This window comes from Schistocerca serialis, chromosome 6, assembly GCF_023864345.2.
Source record: "Schistocerca serialis cubense isolate TAMUIC-IGC-003099 chromosome 6, iqSchSeri2.2, whole genome shotgun sequence".
NCBI classification, from domain to species: domain Eukaryota; kingdom Metazoa; phylum Arthropoda; class Insecta; order Orthoptera; family Acrididae; genus Schistocerca; species Schistocerca serialis.
In genome coordinates, this window is record NC_064643.1 from 63,609,772 (window position 1) to 63,628,943 (window position 19,172).

General features: G+C 44.0%; 1 protein-coding gene across 1 annotated transcript in view; it reads left to right on the forward strand.

The window, feature by feature from the left end:
• LOC126484388 (cytochrome P450 6k1-like) overlaps nt 1-5,196 on the forward strand; it is a 153,510-nt gene extending 148,314 nt beyond the window's left edge. Inside the window, exon 8 of the mRNA XM_050107882.1 lies at nt 4,927-5,196. Within this exon, the coding sequence (XP_049963839.1) occupies nt 4,927-5,093 (167 nt within the window). The 3' untranslated portion in view covers nt 5,094-5,196. The remainder of the gene's footprint in view (nt 1-4,926) is intronic.
• The last annotated feature ends 13,976 nt before the right edge of the window (nt 5,197-19,172 follow it).

A 19,172-nucleotide genomic window follows, 5' to 3' on the forward strand; every position in this document is an offset into this window, starting at 1 on the left:
ACATGTCATAAAGGGATCATCTGAAATTTTGTAAAGTAGAGTGATATACTTTATTGGCAAGAAATGTCCTAGTTACTGCTGTATTCTAATAATTTTTCCTCCATAAGACACGAAAACATCCAATCTGGCAATTCAAATGCAATGGAACCGGTCAGATAATCTACTAATCGCAATAGTGTTTCGACAGCGCAAGAGAATAACTACACTAATGGCCATTAAAATTGCTACATCACGAAGATGATGTGCTACAGACGTGAAATTTAACCGACAGGAAGAAGATGCTGTGATATGCAAATGATTTGCTTTTCAGAGCACTCTCACAAGGTTGGCGCCGGTGGCGACACCTACAACGTGCTGATATGAGGAAAGTTTCCAACCGATTTCTCATACACAAACAGCAGTTGACCGGCGTTGCCTGGTGAAACGTTGTTGTGATGCCTCGTGTAAGGAGGAGAAATGCGTACCATCACGTTTCCGACTTTGATAAAGATCGGATTGTAGCCTATCGCGATTGTGGTTTATCGTATCGCGACATTGCTGCTCGCGTTGGTCGAGATCCAATGACTGTTGGCAGAATATGGAATCGGTGGGTTCAGGAGGGTAATACGGAACGCCGTGCTGGATTCCAACGGCCTCGTAACACTAGCAGTCGAGATGACAGGCATCTTATCCGCATGGCTGTAACGAATCGTGCAGCCACGGCTGGATCCCTGAGTCAACAGATGGGGACGTTTTCAAGACAACCACCATCTCCACCAACAGTTCGATGACGTTTGCAGTAGCATGGACTGTCGGCTCGGAGATCATGGCTGCGGTTACCCTTGATGCATGACAGATAGGAGCGCCTGCGATGGTGTACTCAACAACTAACCTTGGTGCACGAATGGCAAAACGTCATTTTCTCGGATGAATCCAGGTTCTGTTTACAGCATCATGACGGTCGCATCTGTGTTTGGCGATATCGCGGTGAACGCACATTGGAAGTGTGTATTCGTCATCGCCATACTGGCGTATCACCCGGCGTGATGGTATGGGGTGGCATTCGTTACACGTCTCGGTCACCTCTTGTTCCCATTGACGGCACTTTGAACAGTGGACGTTACATTTCAGATGTGTTACGACCCGTGGCTCTACCCTTCATTCGATCCCTGCGAAACCCTACATTTCAGCAGGATAATGTACGACCACATGTTGCAGGTCCTGTACGGGCCTTTCTGGATACAAAAAATGTTCGACTGCTGCCCTGGCCAGCACATTCTCCAGATCTCTCACCAATTGAAAACGACTCGTCAATGGTGGCCGAGCAACTGGCTCGTCACAATACGTCAGTCACTACTCTTGATGAATTGTGGTAGCGTGTTGAAGCTGCATGGGCAGCTGTACCTGTACACGCCATCCAAGCTCTGTTTAACTCAATGCCCAGGTGTATCAAGGCCTTTGTTCTGGGTACTGATTTCTCAGAATCTATGCTCCCAAATTGCGTGAAAATGTAATCACATGTCAGTTCTAGTGTATTATTTTTGTCCAATGAATACATGTTTATCATCTGCATTTTTTCTTGGTGTAGCAATTTTAATGGCCATTAGTGTATATATTGAAATTTTTTGTGGCTGATAAAGCTGTCATTAAAGTTCAAACGTGCTAACACACTCACTTCATTGCACATAATTACAAACTGGCCTTAAATACGCATAGACTGATTAACCAGACCATCATGACCGCCCAACTAACAGCTGGTACGTCCACGTTTGGCGCAGATAACAGCGGCGATGCGATGTGGCATGGAGGTAATGAGGCCTTGGTAGGTTAATGGAGGGAATGGGCGCCACATCTGCAGACACAAGTCACCTAATTCCCGTGAATTCCGGGGAGGGGGTGATGACCTCTAAAGCCACGTTCAGTCACATGCCAGATGTGTCCGATCGGGTTCAGATCTGGCGAGCTGGGGACCAGCACATCAGTTCTGACTCGCCACTGTGTTCCTCGAACTACTCGATCATACTCCTGGCCTCGTGACACGGAGTCGAAAAATACCACTCCTGTCGTCATGAGGCCGGCCGGTGTGGACGAGCGGTTCTAGGCTCTTCAGTCTGGAACCGCGCGACCGCTACGGTCGCAGGTTCGATTCCTGCCTCGGGCATGGATGTGTTTGATGTCCTTAGGTTAGTTAGGTTTAAGTAGTTCTAAGTTCTAGGGGACTGATGAACTCAGATGTTAAGTCCCATAGTGCTCAGAGCGATTTGAACCGTTTTTTTGTCGTCATGAATGGGTGGACGTGGTCTGCAACCAGGCGTGCGATACTCCTCGGCCAGCACGGTGCCCCACCGTCTTCCCATCGGTATGATGAAGATGGTGTCGGGATTCATCAGACCATCCGACGTTGTGCCACCGCGCCAACTTCCAATACCGATGTCCACGTGGCCATTTCAGTAGTAGTTGCGCATGTCATGTGTTAACATTAGCACATGCATGATCGGCGGCTGCGGAAGCCCATCGTTAGGAGTGTTCGGTGCACTGTGTGTTCAGACATATTTTTACTCTGTCCAGCATTAAAGTCTGATGTTAGTTCCGCCACAGTTCGCCACCTGTCCTGTTTTACCAGTCTGCGCAGCCTACGACGTCCGACATCTATAATAAGAGGTTCCCGTAGTTTCGTCTCGGTTTCGCCACCTAACCAACAGTACACTAGTAGCTAATGTATTTAACAACCATTTCCTAAGTGAAGGAGAAAACATTGGTGAGAACAGTTCAAAAGAAAAAGGCAGGCAGTACATGGAAGAGTCTGTTTTTAAAAAAATTTAGTCAGATTAAGTTTCACCTAACAACCTCTTGTGAAATAAGTAAAATTATTAAATCTTTGAAAAATAAATGTTCTGTTGGAGTAGATGACATCTCTAATAAGATATTAAAACAGTGTGGAGCAATTACAGCTGATGTTTTGAGTCACATGTGTAATGCATCACTAACTCGAGGTATTTTCCCAGACAGGTTAAAATATGCCATTGTCAGGCCACTCTACAAAAAGGGGGACACCACAGATGTCAATAATTATTGGCCAGTATCCTTGGTTACAGAATTTTCAAAAATCTTTGAGAAAATAATATACTCAAGAGTGGTTAGCCAACTCAACAGTAATGGGATACTTACTAAATCACAGTTCGGATTCCAAAAATGCTGTTCCACTGAGACAGCAATATACAATTTCACTCTCCACATAATAGAGTCTTTAAATAGTAAAATGTCACCAATAGGAATTTTCTGTGACTTTTCCAAAGCATTTGATTGAGTGAACCATGATCTTATATTACAGAAATTACAGTTCTATGGTACAATGGAATAGCATATGAGTGGTTTAAGTCGCACCTACAGAACAGGAACCAAAAAAGTTTCCTCATATGGGCCAAGTGATTTAAATAAGTTTTCCACTTCATTTAACTGCGGTGAAATTACATTAGGTCTTCCACAGGGATCAGTCATGGGTCCCCTTCTGTTCTTGATATATGTGAAGGACCTCCCTTCCTATCTGACACAGGAAGCTGAACTGATACTGTTTGCTGATGATACAAGCATCATTATTAATCCGGCAAGACAAACTCCAATTGAAATTGATACAAATAAGGTCTTTGGAAAAGACATTCATTGGTTTTCTGCAAATGGGCTTGCTCTGAACTTTGAAAAACACAATATATCAAATTTTCTGCTGCAAAAAGTACAGTTCCTTCAATAAATATAACACATCAACAGAAGTCGGTAGACAGGGTAGAGTTTTTGGGTGTACACACAGATGAGAATCTTAATTGGAAAATTCATATTTTGGTTCTTCTACAGCGACTAGGTTCAGAAACATTTGCAATCAGAATAATTGCCAATTTTGAGGATATAGAAATTAGTAAACTAACATACTTTGCATGCTTTCACTCTCTGATGTCATACGGAATAATATTTTGGGGTAACTCAACATTTAGACAAAAAGTATTCACTGCTCAAAAGAAAGTGGTTAGAATAATATGTGGGGTTCATAGTCGCACATCTTGTAGACATATTTTAAAAAGATTGGGCATTCTTACAACAGCCTCACAGTACATTTACTCACTAATGAAATTCGTTCTGAACAACAAGGACCAGTTTCAAAAGAACAGTGACGTTCATAACACCAGAAAAAAGAAAGACTTACACTATCGTTTACTCAACCTATCTTTGCCACAGAAAGGGGTAAAATATGCTGCTATAAAAATTTTCGACAAATTACCATATGAAATAAAATGTCTGATAGACAGCAGTAATAGCTTCAAAAATAAATTGAAATCATATTTCCATGATAACTCCTTCTATACCATAGATGAAGTCTTGAATAGGAATAAATAAATTTATAAATATACTTTATGCATTTTGTGCCATTTAAGGTAATGGGGAAAATAATAGAAATATTAATCATAAACTCTGTATTGTAATATATTAAAAAATCTTGTTTCATATGCGCATTTCTTGTGCACTTGACACATTCCACATCATAACGGCTACCGTACCGTGCGATTGATCAATGGAACATGCAACTAACTAACTAACGTGTTCAAGACACTTACGACAGCAATCCTATAACACCCGACAAATCGCGCTTTTTCCGAAATGCTCGTGCTGAGCTTGCAGGCCATCAAAATCTGCCTCCAGTCAAACTCAGATAGCTCACGTACCTTCCACATCCTACACACGTACAGCACGCCCACTGGTACTACGCACACCGTGTGTGTGCCTGACCAGCAGTCACGCCTCGCCAGACGACGCTGCTGTCGCCTGGATGGGTTTGTATCGAAAGTAGGTCGGCGGTAGTAATGTTCTGGCTGAGCAGTGTGAGATTCACTGGGGCACTAGTATACTGTCTGCTTAGAACTAGGAACGGAGTAAGCGGTGCTTGTCGCCGTGTTGCAGGGATGCGGCTGGGCCAGCTGCAGTCCAAGGTGGGCCTGGCGAGCGTGCTGTCGCGCTTCAGCGTGCGCCCCACGGCCGCCACGCCGCGCCGGCTGGCCTTCAACGGGCGCGGCGTGCTGCTGCTGCCCACCACCGGCATCCAGCTGCGCTTCGAGAAGAGGCGCTAGGCCGCCCGGGGCCGGCTGCCAGCGTAGTGTCCACATGACATATACTTCACTTCAAATGTAATATGGGCCGAATTTTTGTTAATAAATGTTACAAGAATCTCATCTTTTTTGCATCATCTGTGCAGATTGTCATACACAAACTGTCCCCTAACTACAATGACTGCCATATTCAAATCACAGAATGAGATTTTCACTCTGTAGCGGAGTGTGCGCTGATATCATACTTCCTGGCAGACTTGGTAGAGCACTTGCCCGCGAAAGGCAAAGGTCCCGAATTCGAGTCTCCGTCCGGCACACAGTTTTAATCTGCCAGGGAGTTTCATATCAGCGCACACTCCGCTGCAGAGTGAAAATCTCATTCTGGAAACATCCTCATAGCTGTGGATAAGCCATGTCTCCGCAGTATCCTTTCTGTCAGGAGTGCTAGTTGTGCATGGTTCGCAGGAGAGCTTCTGTAAAGTTTGGAAGGTAGGAGACGAGATGCTGGCAGAAGTAAATCTGTGAGTACCGGGCGTGAGTCGTGCTTCGGTAGCTCAGATGGTAGAGCACTTGCCCGCGAAAGGCAAAGGTCCCGAGTTGGAGTCTCCGTCCGGCACACAGTTTTAATGTGCCAGGAAGTTTCATATTCAAATCACAATCGTTGCATCAGAATGTCGCTGAAAGCCGCTCTTTCTATCTAGCACACTTACGATGGACATTTAAAAAATAATGCACACCCTTTTTTTTTTGCTTACGTGTTCTCTTTTCATATCTTTTCACAGTCCTTCAATATAGTCTCCCTGCTTCTCTGTGACTGAATGCTAACGACTCGGACTTTTATTACTCCATCCACGACAGCACTTCTGTTCATCTGTCGAAAGGTTCGGGTAGCGGTGGTACAAAACTCTTCTAGAGAAAGATAACCAAGTCCGTCTGTAGGTTTCCTCAACTTTGGCAACAAGTCGAAATCTGGTGGATTCATGTCCGGGCTGTAGCGAGGATGCGGCAACACTTCCCATCCGTATTCGCGCAGCTTTTGGGCTACACCACTGTTGATACACGGGCGAGCATTTCGTGGAGAAGTAGTCACCCAGCCTCGAACAACTGATGTCGGGTTTCGTGCATTTTTCTGCGCAGGTTTTGCATGAATTTACGATAATGCAATCCTATGACACTTGTTCCACATGAGATTCTACCTTACATGATGATTTCTTGATGATCGTAAGCAGAGATCATCATTTTCTTGCGCTTTGATTTTGGGTGTTGAAACTTTTCTGGACGTGAAGACTCTGAAGCTATGCACTCATTGGACTGTGATTTCAACTCCGATTTAAAGTATGTAATCCACATATTATCAATAACGACAATTAGACGTAAAAATTCTAAATCTTCACGGTCACCATTGTTTGAGCAAGGTTGCAATGTCCACTCGTCTCTTCTTCTCTTCAGCACTCAAAGAGTGTGAGACCAACCTCGTAGAATTTTTTCTCTTCTTCAGATCATTTGACAGAACGCGGAACACTGATCTTGGAGGAATTCCTGTTGCTTCAGATAGTTCCTCACAAATCGCACTGTGATGATCTCCAAGAGCATCTGCCCAAGTTTCACACTTAGTTCACATGTTGACATTTTTTGGCGTTCTGGGTCTTGGATGAACATCTATGCTCATACGACCACGACAAAAGCGATTAACGCACCGTGAAACAGTACTGCTGTCCACTTCAAACTCACCACAAACTTCACTTAACGCACTGTCGACATCTGTCGGGTTTTTGCCGCGTAAGGATTCGATCTCGGTGTACGGCCGCTGGTCTTCAACAGTCACAGCACCCGGGACTCCCGCAAGGTTCCCTTCTGTCTCTCGCCAGTTTTATGTTAGAGTACACAGTGAAAAAACAAAAACACGCGCCTCCTCCTCAAGCTCCCGACTACATTTGACGTAATTTTCATCGTTGTTGCATCAAACAATCTACACACCTGTGCACTATTTATGAAATGTCCTTCGTATTATGAGCTCTCTATTGATTGTAAGAGCGCTGATAATCTCGTTGTTGAGCGCTTCTAAATCTTAAACACACACTCACACAGACAGACACACACACACACACACACACACACACACACACACACTTAATCCTCAGATCTGTGCAAGTTTTATCTCAGTGAGTTCTGTCTCGTTCAGCGATCGGCTACACACTGCTTTCGTGGTCTGTTCAGCTCATACACGCACACTTTGCTTTTTCTGCATGCCACTCACTTACTTTCGAACATAATGCCTGACTGAAATATCTCAAACGTTAATTGATCATAAAACACTGTGACAGAACTGATGACATATTCAGCATGATGTTAAGCCATGGATGGCACTCAAATACATCCCACAGGTAGCGTGGTGATCAGTACAATGCATTGGTAAAATATGTGGAAGGGTTCTCCGCTTCCTTCGATTACTCCTTTCTGGGACATGAACAATGGTCATTTTGGGCAAAAAGCCCAATTGCAACCCCTAATACATAGAAACTGTCCAGATGCAGGAGAGAAAGGTTCGGTTTGGGTACTTTGTTTATTTTTGCTGGGAAACCGAAGTAAAAATCTGTCCAAATTCCGTAATTAATCATAAGGATTAGTCCTAGTTATAGATCTATATGCACCTAAAATCGCAATACAGCTCAAAAATTGACGATGTCATACAACTGGTGTTATCTTGCTAGAAAAAAATTTCGCAGTACCACCGGAAACTAGTGGCAGATATACTCAAACTCTACATAGGACGATAGCTCCCCCTACAAGTTGGCAGGGAAAACCCTGGAGTGAAAGGTACCATCTTTATTGGTGGTGGGAATTACGTCCAGCTGACGAGATGCTGCTGCTGGATAGAGAGGAGTTTAGTAAGTATACTACATGTAAGCGTACAGTTGACGATTGTATCTATCGCAGTTTGACATCAGAGTTCGCTTCCTTGCCCGACAATCACCCTGCAACCCATGTAATCGAAATTCAAGAATGCCAATACACGCTACCAAAACTGCTTCACTGTTCTATTACACATGAAAATTGTCGTGAAAAAAAACCGGCACTCGAAAGTAATTGGGTCATAATGCAACAGATGTGGTGTGAATTGGGGGAAAATCGGTGTAATAACGCAACTACCACAAAAACCGACCCAAAAAGATTACGCCAGGAGAGAAGGGTGGCAGTTGCACGTGCAATCTCCTCGATGTTCGTTCACGGACTGACCAACTAGGAGTCGGTCTTACCCCCACCTACCACCCCTCATTATTGCTGTTCTACCTTGCCACTGGCCCACAAAGATATCCATCTGGTGGGAGTGACGTACTGCCTCCGGACTGCAGAAGTCAGTGACAGATGGATGTTTCCTGCAATCTGTTAAACATAGTCCTGGGAAAAGACAGGAAGAACCGTCCGCTCCTTCGTGTGAAACAGGCAGCTACTGCTACACAGCCCCCATCATATCCAGGAGTGGGGTCTTCAGTTCAGTGCGCCCCCAGCAGAGCATGTGGCTGTGTGGTCCAGGTGGTCAGTCAGCCCTAACGAAGCCAACATACATCACGACGCCGGAAGGCCACAGAAAAAAGCGAGATAAATGACAGCTGCCTCGACTGTGAGCTTTTTGTCTAAACTGCGACCTCCTATGGAAAACGCCCCCATGCCTCCAGCATACCGCCGCCGCAAGTGTCTTCCATCATACGAAAGAAAACACTTCACTGTAACAATTGTATTGCACATCTTATAAGCAAGTATCTATAAAAAGAAAAAGAAAACACAGCCGCGATTTTAATAAATGTCCTGTTTCCACGATATAGGCGTAGTCCGTTTTCTTTTAGTTTTAGAGCAAAATCCCTATAGTTTCAGAGCATTCTGTTATATCCTAAAGCCAAGTGTGAATTTCATTATTAATAACAAAACGGGGAATTGTTAAAGCATTGTTAATAACAAAACGGGAAACTGTAAAGAAGCAACAGTAAGGTATTTGGGCGTGGCGAGAGGAGCCACAGACCCAGAAGCTGGCTGGCTGGCCGACGCCAGGCCGGTGGGCAGCCGTGTCTGGTAACGAGCTAAAAGCTATAAGCCGTAAACACACAAGGAGGGCTACGTGTACTTTTGACAACGGGGTCTTTAATAACGATTGGAATTTAAGTTAATAGGCAAACAGCACTTCTGGTCAGAGAAAGAGAGCGTGGGACGAGAAGGAGAAAGAGAGGTGGCCTTGTGCTGGGGACAGCACTACCTCATGAGAAGTGAATATATGGCTTAGGACGCAATGTGTGACCATATTAAGAGAGACGTCTCTACCCCTCCACCCGGCCTCTGAAGAACCACTGAAGGACAGTGCACAATGACAGCCAATAAGGAAGCAAGTAGCCCTCGACATTACGTCATGGCAACAGCCGGGGAGGATCGAAGGGAAAAAGTGTACAAAACTCGGCAGCAAGACGCTCCGAGTAGAGTCCAGGGCAGTCAGAAGAGAGTAGGCAGTAAGTAAGAAGGCAGTAAGTCTGACGCGGGGCTGTGCAGGGAGAGCCAGGGCTGATGATGAGACAGGCGGCAACTGTGGGACTCTGAGCTAGGCGTGTGGGCCGCATTCGAAGAGCAGGCGGAACGGCGGTTGTCTTAACGCCATCTCTGTATCACCCCACTGGAAACGTTTCAGCCAGAGCAGTGAAGGCAGCCAGAAGCCGTTGCTAAGGCCAGTGTTGCAACCTGCAGGGAGTCGTGGCGACCCGCAACTTTCAGCGCAAGTTGGCAATCGTCCCGCGACAGCAGAGTCCCAGAAGTCCGAGCGTGTGCGAGACAACGTAGGGCTACGACAGCACGGTGCAGAACAGCAAGGGGAGCCTAAGCAGCCAGGGGTCGCGACAGCGTACACACACGGGCGGCATGCAAACTACAGAAGACGCACCACAAGAAGCATTACTTGTAGAGCTTGTTTTAAGTGTATTGTATCCTCAGAGTGTTAACAGTGTTAAAACTGGCAAGCTGCCCCAAACTAACGAAGTTCCATGGTCCTTCAGTAGTAGCAGAATATCGGTCAAGGAAGCGTTGTGTAGTGTTGCAAAAGTGTTTGAAGGGAACAAAAGACATCTCAGAGAGTTTATCGATGCGGCATTCGAATAAGTCAAGTCAGAGGAACACGAAACGTGAAAGCTAAGACAACCGGTGAGGCCAGTCGACACTGCAAGTACGCGAACGGATGGCTACATGGGAAGAAGTGAAGCGCGTTCTAGAAGAAAATTAAGCGAGCAGACGCACTATAGAATACTACGCGCGCAGAATATTTCAGGCAAGGCAAGGAGAGCCGATCTCGTTGTAGACAAGCAGAATCGATGACTTACGGCTTCCCTGAAATCTCTCTGTATTTCGAGTCACAAGTCGGGAAAACGTAAAAGGTGCCATAGAATTGGTTGAAACCTTGTTTCATTCAGGGTTTAAGCAACGACAGGATTCAGACGATAGTCAGGAGTCGAGGTGATGAAATCGGCTTGGCAGCAGCAGTAGAGATAGCACTATAAGAGGAAAGTCCGATATTATCCATGAAAGAGCGGGGACTGGCCACATTTAACTGTGGAAGGGAAACGACGAAGGGCGCAAAAGAGATTAAGGATTTAAAATGTTTTACATACGGCTTGAGAGATCATATTGCAAGCAAATGCAGAAAGAAGAAGCTAGCGGGCAGAGTACGGGCAATGACCAGTAAAGAGCTCACTAACTTTTGTTACGGTTGTGACAAGCCGGTTCACACCGATGCTAAATGTTGTGTAAGACTAGGGAAAGTACATCCTATAGATGTCAGGGAAGTCAAAGTAAGTCAGAGACAAAACGATGAAGGTTTACGGGAATTGAGATGTCCACAATGCAACCTACCAGGTAACTGTGGCGTCCCGTGTATAAGAGTAAAAGACGCAGCCTGCTTAAAGTGCAAGCAGCAGGGCCATTACGCTAAGGATTGTCACGAAGGGCCCTGGCACGCCTGGAGAAAGGGCAGGGTGCAGTATCGAGTAAAACGGGCAAAGTAGTACAGGAAAACTAAGCGGTGGCAAGGCCAAATAGTCGGGTATTGTCGCAGTAGGTAAGCCCGCAGCTGGCGTAATCGACTGTGCAACGGACGATGATGTTCTAGTGTTATATTGTATATAATTAAAAGGGTGCTTACAGTTATTAATAGATACAGAAGTACAGTTGTGCTTACTCAGGAGAACAAGTACCCCAATGAAGAGTGCAATTAGAATAAATGAAGCAGAAAAGCTTCGATTAAAAGGCATAACAAGCAAAGTGGTAAGTACAATAGGTACCGTAGAAATACACTTAAGGGGAGTTAGAACGGAATCTTTTTTTCAAATTTTCGGATTTTTATCTCAATATAAAATTTACAATTTTCCGAATAAAATAATGTAAGTATTTTATTTTTTTAATGGGATCTACACTGGTTGAAAAGGTTAAAATTTTTACGTGCATTACTTCAAGATCTAATAAAATCGGTAATTTTCTATATACAAGGCTATGGATTGCTGTGTTATAAAGTTCATGACCAGAAGAGGGTGGACACCAGGTTGAGGAAGCTGAAACAAAGTTGAGGGACAAGAAACTTTCTGTTGGTAAAGCCATAAGAGGAAGGCCGACAGACAAAATGATTGATGAACTACAGCAGTATTATGGGACGGCCATTAGGAATAATACTGAGAATTTGTTGAAAATGAAGTAGGCAGTATGGGCTGTCCTCTTCCAGAGACTGTCAACTGATGAAAAACTAGTACACCACCTATGCCCTCCTGGACATGATTCATGGTGCAGTTACCGCAACAGTTCCTACAGCTATAAACATTCCATCCCAGCAGCAGTCATGGATATCATAAAAATAAAACCTATTAACAGAGACCTGGCAAATCCTGAATTACTGAAGAAGTGTCTGCATGTCCAGACTCAAAATCCCAATGAGCCCTTCAATAATCTTATATGGACTCGCTTACCAAAAAATGTTTTTGTTTGAATGAAGACACTTAAGTGGGGGGTCAGTGATGCTGTTATTGCTTCTAATGATGGCAACACTGACAGGGTGAAAGTGCTACAGCATATGGGAATTAATCCCGGGGCAAACCTGGTCCTCCAGGTAGGGGTTTGGGGGTGGGGCCAACACCCTCACACCGTAAAAAGATGATTGTTACGAAACACCAAGAAATAGCCTCGGATTCGGTACAGAACAATGGAAACGACCCCAGCAAGTCGAAGGTTAATGCCAGGAGATCACGGAACAAACATAGAGAAAAGTGTGCACTTGGAATGTAAAAACACTATTCTCACCTAGAAAGGTGAAGGTACTTGATGAAGAACTGAATAGGTACAGGCTAGGCATAGTGGCACTGCAAGAAATAAGATGGCCTGGAGAAGGAATGCATAAAGAAAAGTAATATAGCTAGTTCTACAGCGGAAATAAAGGTAAACATCAGTCTGAAGTGGGCTTTGCAGTAGCCAACATAGTAAGGGGAAGTATCATGGACTTCATGGCTGTAAATGAAAGAATATGCTGGATAAGAATAAAAGGAAAATTCTACAACGTAACTCTGGTTTCGTTCCATGCACGTAGAGAAGATAAAGATGACACTGAAAAGACAGTTTCTACGAAGACCTAGAATCAGTGTATGAAGATGCACCATCATACAATGTGAAGGTTTTCCTTGGTGATGCCAATGCTAAAGTAGGAAGAGAAGATATTTTGAGACCTTACGCCGGCCTTCACAGTCTTCATGATTCCTCTAACAACAACGGAATGAGATTAGGCAATCTGGCAGCTTCAAAAAACTTAAGAATTATGAGTACCTACATCCCTCGCAAAGATATCCATAAGATAACATGGAAGTCACCTGACTAAGAGACTCAGAACTAAATAGACCACATACTTGTGGATGTCAGACACAGAAGTGCTATCCAGAATGTAAAATCTCAAAGAGGTGCAGAAATAGGATCAGACAATTACCTTGTGGTGACAACCATACAGGAGAGGATAGAAAGCAGTAACAGCAGGAGAAGAGAAGCAGACCAGAAAATAATTGCAGACTTACTGAAAGAGGACCACATTAAGGAAAGATATGCACTTGAAATTGGAAACAGGTTTGCTTTCATAGAAGAAGAAGAAGGCGAAGATGACATTGAAAAGTTTTGGTCGAAAATCAAGACAGGTTTAAAAGATGCTGCAAGTGAGGTGTTGGAACCAATGGAGAAAAGGAGGAAGAGCGAAGGATGGTTTAATGATAGGTGTAGAGACGGAGTCGCCAAGAGAAAAGCAGCGAAACTATTATGGTTGAAAAACGAACAGGATGAAAGAACAAGGTTGGAATACATGGAAGCAGCTAGAGAAGCAAGACAAGTCCTTCGAACGGAGTTCATAAACAGTAAAATAAAACTGACAGAAGAAGACCGGACAGTATGAAATACAAGAGACTTTTACTGGACAGTCACGTTCTTCAAGAAGGGATACAATCCAAGGATTGACGTGATCAGAGGTCAAGAAGGACAGATAATCACAGATGAAATGAAAGCTATGGAGGAATAGAAAAACTACTTGGAAAACCTTCTGAAAGTGGATGTAAACACCATGAGCGCTACAACAGAAAATGAAGAAGAAGAAGAATCATATAGAGAAAACAGAGATGCTGTACCACTGGGGGAGTATGAACAACCAAGCATGGAAGAAGTAAGAGCGACCATAAAACTGATGAAGAGGGGGAAGGCAGCAGGGATAGATGGAATACCCGCAGAGATGCTGAAGGAGGGAAGAGTTACTCTACAAGCGAGACTATACCACTTAATCTGCTTAATTTGGAAGAAGGAAAGGATCCCAGAAGAATGGAAGAGGTCTGTCATCTGCCCTATAGTAAAGAAAAGGAAACCCAATCAGATGTAGCAACTATAGAGGAATCACACTATTATGTACAGCTTACAAGATACTGAGCATGTTTTGACTGAAGCGACTAACACCACATGTCGAGAAAGTACTTGGATTCCCACAAGCAGGTTTCAGAAAGGGAAAGTCAACTGTAGACCATTTGCATACCATATGCAAGTGCTAGCAAAGAGCTGGGAATTCCGCAAAAATGTTCACTGCCTTTTTGTGGACTTCCAAAAAGCATATGATGGTGTGAATAGACAAGCAATATGGCAAGAACTTCAAAGGGCTCAAGTTCCCAGAAAACACATAAAACTCACACAGATACGCACCCAGGAGACAACATGCATGGCGAAAGTAAATGAAACATATCAAAGAAGTTCACGGTGAGGACTGGAGTGCAACAAGGAGATTCCCTTTCCCCTCTCCTGTTTAACCTGGTACTGGAGAGAGCCCTGAGAAAGATAGCAACCATAGAGACAGGAATACAGCTGGGAAGGAGGATCAACACCCTGGACTATACGGATGACATAGTTTAATAGCAGAGAAAGAGCAAGAGCTGGTTCAGATGACAAGAACATTAATGGAAGAGGCAATGAGAGCAGGCCTGAAGGTGAATATGGATCAGACAAAATACCTCGTAGTTAGCAGAGAAAATGATGACAGGCCCCTGAAGGTGGAGGACAAAGTCTTTGGAACGGTAAAAGACTTTAAATATCTTGGGTCTATACTCAAAGAAAGGAACGAGATAGACCAGGAAATTAGCGCACGAATACAAGCAGGAAACAGGTCAAGGTTTGCTGTGGGGAAACTGTTACAGTCCCGGCTTCCATAGAGATCCTCAAAGACCACACGATCTGCAAGACAATAATACAACCTGTAGCCTTATGTGGAGTACAGACCTGGACCATCAACCAAAATGTGGAAAGAAAAATGCCATCCTCAGACAGATTTTTGGGCCAGTGAAGGATGGAGATGAATAGAGATAAAGAAAGAACTGTGAATTGCAGGGGCTGTACAATTCAATGGACATCGTAGCAGTGATCAAAGAAAGAAGACTGAAGTGGTATGGACACTTAATGCGCCGAGAAGGCCAGATCACCAGGCAGGTAGCGTGTAGTGTACTAAATATGTAATGTACTGAACCGACTGTGAGAAAGCTAAGTGGCAAAGACGTTATCTGAAAGACTATGATAATTATATCGTTGACTCGTAATATTAATCTCTCTTTGGTTACTAAGGGTAACTAGAGTTTTCTGTTGGCCTCTTTAGATGTTACGTGGAGAATTGTACAAGAGACACAATAAACCGTTATTATTTCATGAGAACAAAGGTGAGTGTCACGACCTTTATTAGTATTTTTGGAAGTATTGAAATAGCAGAATTGTTTCAGATTTAATGTGTACGGGAAGAGACGTGGACAACAGCACTCGAACCTGCAATCTCATGTATGAATAGTTGCTAAATATATCCAGCCGTCTCTCCCACGACTCTTCATACGCGCAACAAACAGTAATTCTTTTAACAGCACTATCAGACACAATTTTATCACGTTGTTACGACCTTTTACTGCGAGCATAATACATCGACAACAGACAAACAAAAAATAGGCAAACACATAAAAGAATCTACCACAAGTGGAGGAAGATATTGGAGGCAAAAGACCACGGAGGAGACCAAGACTCCTATGGACTGATCAGGCCAGAGAGGATATGAGTACGTTGGGGCTGTCTGAAGAGGAATACATGGACCGAGGATGCTGGAGGAGGCTGACTGGTGAGGCCAAAGACCGACTGCAGTTTGTGTGGCCAACGCAGCAGTAAGTAAACTGCATCGGAGAATTTGAGCGGATGGACAAGATTCGCATTGATAAAGCAGAGTATGCAGTACATTTGGCCACTGAAGAGTCCAGAAATAAGAAAAGAAGAAAAACATTGGAAAAAGATCAAGAGGATGATATACAGTACGGCGCAGGGTGCTTTTAAGTGACTAAAAATAAAAAAATTAAGCATATATTAAATGAATTACAGTCTTTTTGAAACTTTAGGAGCGGTTCCTGAAAATTCGCATTTTCTGTTGCATTTTTCTCTAAATCCCAGAAACCACTTCGAGTAGAGTATTCAAATTATCAGGGAGTAATAACATATATATCCTGAGTCTACTGAACTAAAAGAAGAACATAATGTTATGTATAATTAAAATCATTTAGGATAACTGTTATAACCAGGAATAACACAATAACCTCTTCAGTCTGATTTATTAAATCACAAATCACTTTTTAACAATTATGTTAGCCAAGCGTCTACCCAGGCTAACACTCAGAAGTAATGCATAATTAAAGTTTGGTTATACCAATGTCCAAATGTGCATAGTGGGGTGCACGTCCCGTAATTATTCCCAAGTCCAGTGAAGTTCAGTCTCTCCGAGTGAAGTCGCAAGATTTCCGCCGAGCAGCCAGGTAACCTCGAGTGGTGCGGCGAGTCATCCACAAGCAGCTGGAACACGGCGTACTGCACTTCCCGATGAGAACTGTCGTTTGCGGCGGCGGCCGGGTTTATATAAGGCTTGCTAGTTAATGGAGCCGTCGGCTGGGGTCGCTGATTTCCAGGGAAAACTAATCGCAATGTTTCCTGGCGTAGCCAATTGCTGTGTGCTGACAAACGCGCGCGCGCGAAGGCGGCCAGCGATGGTAGCCGCGAGCCGCCCGGAGAAGTGCGGCCAGCGATGTATTTCTCGGCCACGTAAGGGAGCGTGCGTGTGAAGACGGCCAGCGATGGAAGCAGCGGGCCACCCAGAGAAGTGCGGCCAGCGATGTATTTGGCGGCCGCGTACTGGAGCGCGTTGTTCGGTGTTTGTTAGAAGTGGTGTATACCACAATAACGTACAAAAAAGTATACAAAATTTTAACAGTGTAATTAAAAAATTGTATTTCCGAAAACATTAGCTGAAATGCAATTATTGTAGTTCAGTAGACTCAGAACATACAGTTTAATGTCCTGCAAACGTTTCAAGTCAATGACTACAGTGGTTCCTGAAATACAGGGAAGACAATTCAATAAATTTAACCTTGTCGGGATAGGGCGTTCCAACTCCCCTTGAGTGTGGACGGTGCAGGAAAAGTTGGACAGAAATTTCATGTGTATGGGAGAGGACTAGACATACCCTACGATGGATTAATAGGTAGAAACTTCCTAACAGAGCATAAGGTCAAGTTAGACTATGCGGGGAAGGTTGTAAGAATACAAGGGCAAGACGTACCCCTAATAGTAGAGGAACAACCGGTATGTTACGAGTTCGAAACGGATCAAGAATTCGATGGGGAAATAGGTCCCTGAGAAGAAAAAGTAATTTTGTTAAGAGCGAAAAGGAAGTGGTTATCCCAAGAAAGGAAACTGCACACGGAGTGCATGTACCAGAATAGCCAGTGACGGTTAAAAAGGGTAAATGCATAGTGAGCGCGTTGAATGCGTCAGAAAATAGAGTTAAGCTGCAGAATGTCAGATTACTGACAGAGAAACTGGAACCACTGGTAAAAATACGCGAGGTAAAAAGCAGTAAGAAAGCCACGAGCAAAATCGAAAGTCGTGCGAGTACCTTAAGGAAACAGCTGAGATTAGTGCATTTAAATGCTGAGGAAAGAAGCGCATTAATGTAAGCGTGCACTGAGTGTGGAGACGTGTTCCACCTACCAGGGGACAAATTGTCATATAGAACCGCAGTGCAGCACAATATTCCAATAGAACCAGAACACGCAGAGAAGATCGTGAATGCGAGACCGTGCCGAATTCCTGAAGCTCAAAAAGAAGTTTTAAAAGAGCAAATTGAACAAATGCTGAAGGATGACATAACTGTCGGGGGTAAGAGTGCGTGGAACGCACCATTGCTTTTAATTCCGAAAAAGGTTGACGAAAGCGGCAAACAAAAATGGAGAGTCGTAGTGGACTACAGACAGTTGAATGATATTACTATAGGTGATGCATTTCCACTGCCGAATATCTCCGACACTTTGGACCAATTACGGCAAGGAAAGTACTTCTCGACGCTTGATCTTACAAGCGGATACCATCAAATATTTACGGATGAGAAGGACAAAGAGAAAACGTCGTTCAGCCCGAATTATCAGCATTACGGATACGAGAATGCCGATGGGACTGAAGGGAACCCCAGGATGTTTCCACGGCCGATGAATACAGCCTTAGCAGGTTTGAAAGGTGTAAAATGTTTTTCTACCAAAACGACATAGTGTGCTATGAAAGAAATCTGCAGGAGCATAATGACAAACTCCGTAAAATCTTTGACAGATTGCGAGAGCATAATTGTAACCGGATAAGTGTGTTTCTGAGAAAGGAAGTAATTTTCCTAGTTCATTGTATTACTGACAAGGGAATCTCACCAGACATGCCAAATATGGAGAAGGTAAAGTTCTTCCCAGAGCCAAGAACAACGAAACAGCTGAAAGGATTTCTAGGGTTGACAGGGTACTACTGAAGACTTATTGCAAACCTTAGCAAAATTGCGAATCTGCTCCATGAGGTATTTAAGAAAGGAGTGGAGTACCAATGGGGCGAACGACAGAACAATGCATTCGAAGAGCTGAAGGAGAAATTGATATATTCTCCGCTACTTCAGTACCAAGATTTCACGAAACCGTTTCTTATCACAACTGATGCTAGCAACGTAGCATTAGGTGCGGTGTTGTCCCAAGGAAAGAACGTTGTCGAAGACTTGTCCATTGCTGATGCAGCCAAGGCACTGAATAAGGCGGAACTTAACTATAGCACAACGGGAAAGGAATTGTTAGCTATAGTGTATGTGGAGAAGCAGTTCTGACCATACGTATATGGCCGAAGATTTACAGTGGTAACAGACCATAAGGCATTAACGTGGATATTTAGTGTCAAGAACCCGAGGTTGAGACTCCTGAAGTGCAGGTGGAAACTCGAAGAATACGATTACGAGATAGTATACAAACCAGGGAGGTTAAACAGTAACGCAGATGCTCTGAGCAGAATAAGGCCTGAGGAGAAGGAAGAGATGGATGCGAAACAGAATGTGGAGACAGAGAAGATATCTGTGGCAGAAACGAGTGGGAAACGTAATCCCGTAAATATGCGACAAGTACAAGAGTCGCCAGAAATAGGAAAGGAAACAGATAGCGAACAGGAAGTCAGTCTTGAGGAGAAGGAGAACATATTGAAGGA